Here is a 7,910-nt window from a genome sequence, read left to right as displayed (position 1 = left end):
GTGTGTGTGTGTGTGTGTGTGTGTGTGTGTGTGTGTGTGTGTGTGTTTGACGTGCAAATTCGCATGACCTTACAAATGTTTTGCGCCTTTTTGTGAATATCTTCCTTTAAAGGTACAGTGAGCCCAATTCATTATTCTGAAGCAGGACAGGCTTCAGTGAGCAGCTCGGGCTTCATTATCCCATGCTGCCAGGGGAAGACACACATCACAGAACACACACATACACCAACACACACATATACTTAGCAAACCTCCTGCAGAGATATTTAACACAATAAGATAGCAGGAAGTTTTTCAGCTTTATGATGTCTCCTAAAATGAGTTATGAATATATTTGTTTATCTGCCACAAACACTGACACATTGTTAAATATASATACATAACATTAAAAGTTACTTTTCAGAAAAGCCATGATGAAAACAAGAATTTAGATTAGAATCATGATTTGTTAGCAGCTTTGGTGCGGAAAGATCACAACATTTGCCTCAGGAAAGAACTAGAATTCTAGAAGAGGTTCAAGGCGGCAGCATGTTAGAGCAGCTCTGCTCTATTCAGCCTGAGATGTTCTTTTTAAACATTTTAAATTCCTTTTTCCGGATGATTATTCCCTCTGCTATTAGATGCTGTGCTGCTGGAAGAATTTTTGCTAACACCTATTTTGCTTTTTGGACGTTTGTTATGATGCGGCAACGTGTTAGTTTGTTACAACCGGGAGCAGCTGGTTAACATCTTAAAAGCTCAAATAATACCTCAACTACTACGAATCCCAGACGAGTTAAAAATGAAGTGCTGGGGATGCAGAGCAAGAGCAAAGAGGAGAGAGAGAAGGAGGAAGTTCAAACCATCTCTTCCATCAATCATGATGGGCAATGTTAGATTGTTGGGGAACAAGTTAGACAAACTTGGCGTGTCGGGAGTGCAGTGTTGTGTGTTTCACTGAGACATGGCTGCAGGATTTTATCCCTGACTCCGGTGTCTCCCTGCCAGGCTTTGTGACCATAAGATGGACAACCCTGAGCATCCTCTTCATAAGACTTTCATACTACAACAGTCTTCTGTCAAGGCTTCTTCAGATCCGCTGTAAGACAGACCACTACAAGAGATTCTTCCTGCCCACAGCCATCCGTATCCATATTAACTCTTTAAATTAACCAGGACAAAATGAGTTACAACAGCATTTAATTTTCATTTGGGATAAATAAAGTATTGAATTGAATTTGAATTGAACTGGTGAAGGTGCCTGGCCCATTTTATGTTTAAACATTAGAATTAATTCTTTAGAAGGAGCTTGACCTGCCATACTCACCCTGTTTTCCTCCTCTCTGAGGTCAGGCATGGTGCTGATACACAGGCTAACAACTGTCACTGCGACCATGATGACGGACAAGCAGGCGAAGATCTTCCCTGGTAGGCCCGACTGGGGATTCTCCACCATATCTCTCAGCCAGTTCATCACTTTTTGGTACCGCGTTTCCTCCACCGGCACCCGCTGCATGGCGTTTCTCTGCCTGTGCTCCTCCTCCCGTCTCTCCTTCTCGTGCACCTCCTCGATGCGCGTGTACATCTTCCTCTTGCAGCACCGCTCCATGTATGCCATCTCCACCCCCCAGTAGTTCAGCTCATCGTGCAGAGACAGGATGCACATCTCGCGCAGGAGCCKAAGTTTCCCCGCTGCCAGGAAGTTGAGGATGACCCTGAAGGCGGACGGGGAGCGGTCGAAGAAGAACTCCTTCCTGGCCTCATCGTAGTCATCGCACACGCTGGCGATGTCCTCAAGTGACCGGCACCCACAGAGGCGGCCGAGCCGAGTGAGGGGGAACTGCTGCAGCGTGCTCCAGGGGAACGTGTAGCGGTTTCCCCCAACGTTTATTACTGCCAATAAGGCATGGTCGACTGACACCAGGTCCTCTGGCCGACGGATGAACTGGGCTCTCTGGTAATACACACCCTGGAATGTGGAAAACAAAGACAATAGCCGCTTCATTATTATCATTTTCATTTTATTTTAGATTAGCAGCACCCTCTTCAGATGTTATCATCCATTAAATGGAYGTTATTAGCTGTTATCAGTCCCATAGAATGGCTTCAGACTGTCCCGACTGTGCCGCCTAGTGGGTTCTCCGTTCCATAGAATGGCTTCAGACTGTCAGCTGGTTAGTATGAGGCATAAAGCCACTAAGGTTTTTTATGCAATCTGGTTAGTATGAGGCATAAAACCACTAAGGTTTTTTATGCAATCTGGTTAATATGAGGCATAAAACCACCAATGTTTTTTATGGAATCTGGTTAATATGAGGCATAAAGCCACTAAGGTTAATTTTAGAGAAAATGACATGGACTACGATAAAGTAGCTGTAGCAAATTGTTGCATTCCAACGTATATGACACTGGTAACCCACTAGGGGGAACTGTCAGGACAGTCTGGAGCCATTCTGTGGGACTGATAACTGCTAATAACGTCCATTTAATGGACTGATAACATCCGAACCGGCTGTTAGCAGCAGTAATCTCAAACGTACCTTGATCGTCTCGGTTTCTGGGATCTCAGTAAAGATTCGGTCAAGACTGCTGTCATCGCTGACCGACAGGTTGCTGAAGTCATGGTTGGCGTTGCTGATGATGGGCATGGCAGCATTTGGAAAGCACGCTGCTCCAGACTGGGCAGCTCAAAACAATTCAGTTTCGATGATCTTTTTTTCTCAGTGACAAACAAGCTTTGGCTTCCAAACCACAGAGTGCAGACCCAGAGCACCTGATGCCACAACTGAACTGGTTATATTGCAGTTAGTCCACAACAGATTCGGTTTGTGCATCGACACTCTGTAACTTGGTGAATTTGGTGTTCCTGTTCTGAAGCCAGAGTCTAACAAAGAAAAAAAAAAGTCAGAGCTAGGATTGATCTGTCGCTGATAGCTGCAGATGATGAGCTCAGTGAGTCAGGCAGCCAAATGTGTAGCACCGAGGTGTCCGGGGACTGAAAGGGATTCTCTGTGACGCCGAAACAGGATTAGGGAGGACCTAAACACGAGGCAGCATCACGCAGGCACTGAGTGAGAGAGAGAACAGGACAAAAATGTTAGCATGAACTCAGGTGAACCCTCCTGCTGCCCATGAATCAAAATGACCCAGAAATCTCAACGTTAACCCTGGTCGTTTTGGGCAGCGAGAGGATTAAATTGACTCAATAAAGAGCAAAAATGTTTAAAAACGAGGTAACAAGAACAGATGGCAGCTGTAGAGAACATCCAGGTTCCTCAGAGTGAATTATTAGTTGTAAATGGGCAGCAATCCTAACAACAGACTTTGATGCTCGGGCTCCAAAATGTTTCTGTCTTTTCTTTTTTTGGCACTAAAACTGTTAGAAAACTTTTCTTTGGCACAACAGTTGCACAGATTGATTCACTGCGTACAAAAAAAGTTTATTAAATAATTCATTTTAAACTTAGTCATTTCGCAGTATCACTTTGTTTTGGAATGGTACAAATTCCAGTTCAAATGTTTTTTATTCAATTTGTCTGTTGAGCCTCTTTTTTCTGTGCACATTTTAGACCTATTTTATGACATTATGTAATAAGATAAAGCAGATTTTCAACCCAATCACTGCAGAATTGTTTATGTGTCCCTGTGTATCTGCAGCTTTTTACACTCTGTGGCCAAATCAGCAACTCTGTACAATAACCCAGTTCACAACGTGGAAGAATGTGATGAGAAAAAGAGGTCAGCATTAACAACAAATTCATAGTTTATCGAATGCTTTGGAAATCTAGGCAAAAAAAATCCTTTACCGTCTCCTTTTTCTTCACCATTCTGACCAAAATTTTAGGACACAAAGTTCCCCGGCAAACAAAGCACCAATCGATGTTTTAAAACCTAAAAGTATTTATATGTCCATGGAGCACAAATCAATGTATGCAGTCTAGTCACAAATTTCTATAGGTCAGAGTTGCCTGTTAAACTGTTTAAACTAAATTAGAGGAGTTCTGAGAGTTTCTCACTCACACCAGTGTTGTTTACAAAAATCTGATTAAAAGTATTGACCTAATTCGGCCCAGTGCCTGTTCACACTATCGACAGATTTATTGAATGTATGAATGAAGAGAGCAGACAGTCTGAAACAATGGAAACAACCACACTAATTCAGATCCAGGAGGATAAGATTCTGAGCTGGAAAACCCAATAAATCACAGCCGTCATCACGCTGGTATTTCATTTCCACCGCAAAGGAAGAGAAGCTCTTGACAACGTCTTTATGAATCGATTCTTATTTCTTATAATAGTGTTTGTATTGAAATGGAGGTGTTTTTAGTTGTTGTTTTTTTGGTGTTATCAGATTTTACATCAGAAATAAATGACAGACGTCACTCAGGAAACGAAATATTAGACTATAGGAATATTTATGTTGCTTAATAGTGTACTCTTAAATTTTGTATTATTCCATTTTACGTACTTTGTTGGGTCTGAGATGTTTCAGGAAATGAATTCAGCTATTGCCATCAGATAGCAAAGAGAGTCAGCATGAATATTGTCAATCAAAATAACTTATTAGATTATGCATAATTTTGATTGCTGTGCATTCATAAAAACAAAAAAAACTTCACACACTGCAAGAACATGCAGACTTTGCACAAACGGAATGAGGCAAAATATGACTATTGTGCGATTAAAACTATATATATATATATATATATATAAGGGTGATTATTTTCAAAATAAGCCCTCAAATAAGTGTTGAATTAAGTGACATCCTTCATTTTTCATCATGAAGGTGCACCATGCTCACACAGAGGCTTTCTCAACAACTTACCAAAAACACACACTCTGCAAAGCTTCCCAAGGAAGAATTTCACGCCTTTATCATTATAAGACCTTTAATCAAACTCGGTTAAACAGGGCGTTTTTTATAAAAACATGGAGCTAAATCCCGTTTCTGTTCGCTGGAATTAATAGAATTAAGACAAAATGTGATTTGAAGGGCGTTTTTTAAACTAATCTTAAAATTTAACGTTCACATACTCTGCAGATTGTAATGAAATGAGTCACTAAATTAGAATCTGCTCTTTGAGACATGAAGGCGAAGTTACACAAACCTCCTCTGCAGACCTCAGCAGAACTTAAGAAGTGCGGCTTACCATCCTCCAGCCTCGCGCTCATCTCCAGCAGACCGAAAAAGCTCGGAGCAAACCCCCCCACTTCTGTCGCCTCGCAGTCCCACTCCGACCTCCTCAGCTCCACATCAGGGGGTCCGCGAGCAGCCGCTGCCCCCACATGCCACCAGGACAGAGGGACGTCTCCGGCATCATCCGAGGAGAAGGTGTGCAGGAAGGCGGTCCGAACGCGGGGGCGGAGGGGAGCCGGGGGGGAAGGTTCGGTGAGCTCAAAGTGTCCCGTTACAGCTCGGCTGGTGGTGCTGCAGGAGGAGGAGGAGGAGGAGGAGGAAGGGCAGGTGGGATGTGGAGTTGGGAGTTGTGCGTAACACAGGAGACTGGAAGAGGCTTGTCCAAGTTCAAGTTTGCGTAAAGGTGACGACATGCGCGGACCTGGAGGGGCGGATGTGCCTCTGCGATGGGTTTCTACAGAACCGCAGGCGGTGAGGGACTCCTGGAGTCCGCTCCTCAAAGATCCTGATAGAGTCCGTGGAAGTCAAGGACACCGAGGAGATGCTACATCCCACCTGCGCATAGGAGAGAGGCTCGCGCAACAGGGGGCGCGGTTTCTTCTCAAATTACCCCCCAGTAATAAATCAGGCAGGAAGCAATATTATATAACTTAATAATAAAACTGGATTTACAACACAGCCCCTCTCAGTACTAACAGATAATCTATATGGTGATGAAAAGTTCTAAGTTTTATTGCTCATTAATAAATGGAAATATGTGAAGTTCTGCATGCAGTTCATTTTAAATAGAGGACAAAGTAAAATAAAAAAAAATAAATGGTGAATCCAGGATGTTTACATACAAGAGGAGAATTAGAAGAAAGTTGTTACATAAAACACCACAGCCTCCTTTAATCCTCGTGGGCAGGGCCAGATGGCAGGGTGCAGAAATAAGAACAAGCAAACTGCTGAGAGACACAGACACAATGACTTTACCCGATGTATGAAGGACAGTTTTATGACACTAAAAYAGCTGGCCAAACCTCTGGCTGCACAGTAGGGGGAGTGGCATATATCTGGCCACTACAGRTCCATAACAGACATATGATGCTAAATCTTTCTTTTCACATTTAAATCCTTCACTTGGGGGTCTATATAAAGTAGAACTGCAAAGCTTTGGTCTGAATTCCTCCTTATTGTAACTCCATAAGCCCCGCCCCTTTTCTGAGGTGTGTCTCAGATCAACTCGTTTTAAGGCTGTTTCTTTAAATCCAAACGAGGCGCTTTACATCCCGCCTCCCCTTCCAGAGCGGTTCATGGAGGATGTTCATTGACTATTTTGTTTGCAAATTAATYAAAAGATGTAAACATCATAAAAAAAATTGAGAAAATTGAACGGCTTGAAAATAGCGACCCAAACAAATCTTTGCAGCACCGGGAGAGACTAAATTAAAATTTTCTGCACTCCCAGACTTCAAGTACACAATAAAATGCTTTTAACAGAAATAAATAATAATAAAAAAATAAATAAATATTGTGTGATTTTTCCCCTTTATTCATACATTCTATACTGCTCTGCAGGAGAGAGGTGGGGTTGCTGACAAGCAGTATTTTATTAAGCATTGTTTTATGAAATCTGTGTTATTGGGTTGTATACTCAAATCATCTAAATGCATCAATTTAAGTTTTAAAAATAAGCTTTTCCTGCCAAAATACTCCACTCCCCTGCTGGAACTGTTTGCTCCAGCTGTGCCACACCAAGAAAAAAAATAAATCTAGCTCCGCCCCTGTGACTGCACCACAAGGAAACAAACCTGAGTGTTCAAACCATTCAAGCTCAACGCATTTGAGCCAAACTTGACAAAGGTCGAAGCAAACTTGCAGAAGGTGAAGTTTCAGAGAGACACTTATCATCAGGATTGCAGATTTGTCAGCTTCGCTGGGCTCTCACTTTGTCCTTGAGTAGCAGCTCATTAGGCCGCATGTGCCTGAGGGAGCTACTAAAACGAGCAAACACTTTGTCCAGGCATTTATGGCTACTAACAGTGCGGACACATTAGTGGGAGTACAGATGGAGACTGGTGGAAGTGGGAATTGAGGGACTAGGTGGGGGGGGGGGTCTTTGTGTTGTGAGAAAAGACTTTTAATCCATCATTATTCATTAATCCACAGTGCAGGAGGGCTGGTTAGTGTGTATGACATGAGATTAACCACACCTGCTGGGCTGTCAGCTTCCAATCAGCTTTTTTCACCAAAGGGGAGGAGTTTGAATCAGTGATATTAGATACAGTAATTCAAAAAATGTGKTTTTTTTTGGCTGTAGTGTTAGCAAAATATATCATGAAATGCTAGGTTCCTTTTCAGTCATTTCACTCAGTKGTGGGGTTCGTAAGCTACGGCCTGCTATTAAACCCAGTATTCCCTCTTGGGACCTCACTGTGGTTCTTGAGGCTCTCTGCTACCCTCCATTTGAGCCYCYAKAGTCTGTAGAGTTGAAGTTTCTTTCATATAAAGTTGCTTTGCTTCTGGCTTTAGCTACAGCTAAACAGGTCAGGGACCTCCACACTCTGTCAGTGAACCCCTCCTGGATCCAGTTTTCTACTAATGACTCTAAAGTGGTTTTGCACCCTAACTCTGCGTATCTTCCTAAGGTGATACCTTCTAGTTACAGCTCTATGTCTATAGAGCTTTCCAGCTTTCACCCCCCCCAACCCTTTGGCATCTGAGGAGTAAAAGAGGCTGCATCTTCTGTGCCCCGTACATGCTCTACGCACTTACATCAGCCGCACACAGGATGTAGTCATGTGATCAGCTG

At 42.9% G+C, this 7,910-nt stretch overlaps 2 protein-coding genes across 2 annotated transcripts in view; both read right to left on the bottom strand.

Moving 5' to 3' along the window:
• Positions 1–5,925, bottom strand: part of kcng4a (potassium voltage-gated channel, subfamily G, member 4a) — a 30,607-nt gene extending 24,682 nt beyond the window's left edge. The window contains exons 1-3 of the mRNA XM_014034282.1: positions 5,130–5,925; positions 2,520–3,046; positions 1,307–1,948 (exon numbers count right to left, since the gene is read on the bottom strand). Of these exons, the coding sequence (XP_013889736.1) occupies positions 1,307–1,948; positions 2,520–2,627 (750 nt within the window). The 5' untranslated portion in view covers positions 2,628–3,046; positions 5,130–5,925. The remainder of the gene's footprint in view (positions 1–1,306; positions 1,949–2,519; positions 3,047–5,129) is intronic.
• si:dkey-246g23.2 (PQ-loop repeat-containing protein 1) overlaps positions 2,967–7,910 on the bottom strand; it is an 86,312-nt gene continuing 81,368 nt past the window's right edge. The window contains exon 5 of the mRNA XM_014034301.1: positions 2,967–3,046. Within this exon, the coding sequence (XP_013889755.1) occupies positions 3,019–3,046 (28 nt within the window). The 3' untranslated portion in view covers positions 2,967–3,018. The remainder of the gene's footprint in view (positions 3,047–7,910) is intronic.

This window comes from Austrofundulus limnaeus, unplaced genomic scaffold (genome assembly GCF_001266775.1).
Source record: "Austrofundulus limnaeus strain Quisiro unplaced genomic scaffold, Austrofundulus_limnaeus-1.0 Scaffold7, whole genome shotgun sequence".
In the NCBI taxonomy this organism is placed as follows: Eukaryota; Metazoa; Chordata; class Actinopteri; order Cyprinodontiformes; family Rivulidae; genus Austrofundulus; species Austrofundulus limnaeus.
Note: the sequence above shows the minus strand (reverse complement) of the source record. Positions and strands in the feature narration are given on the sequence as shown.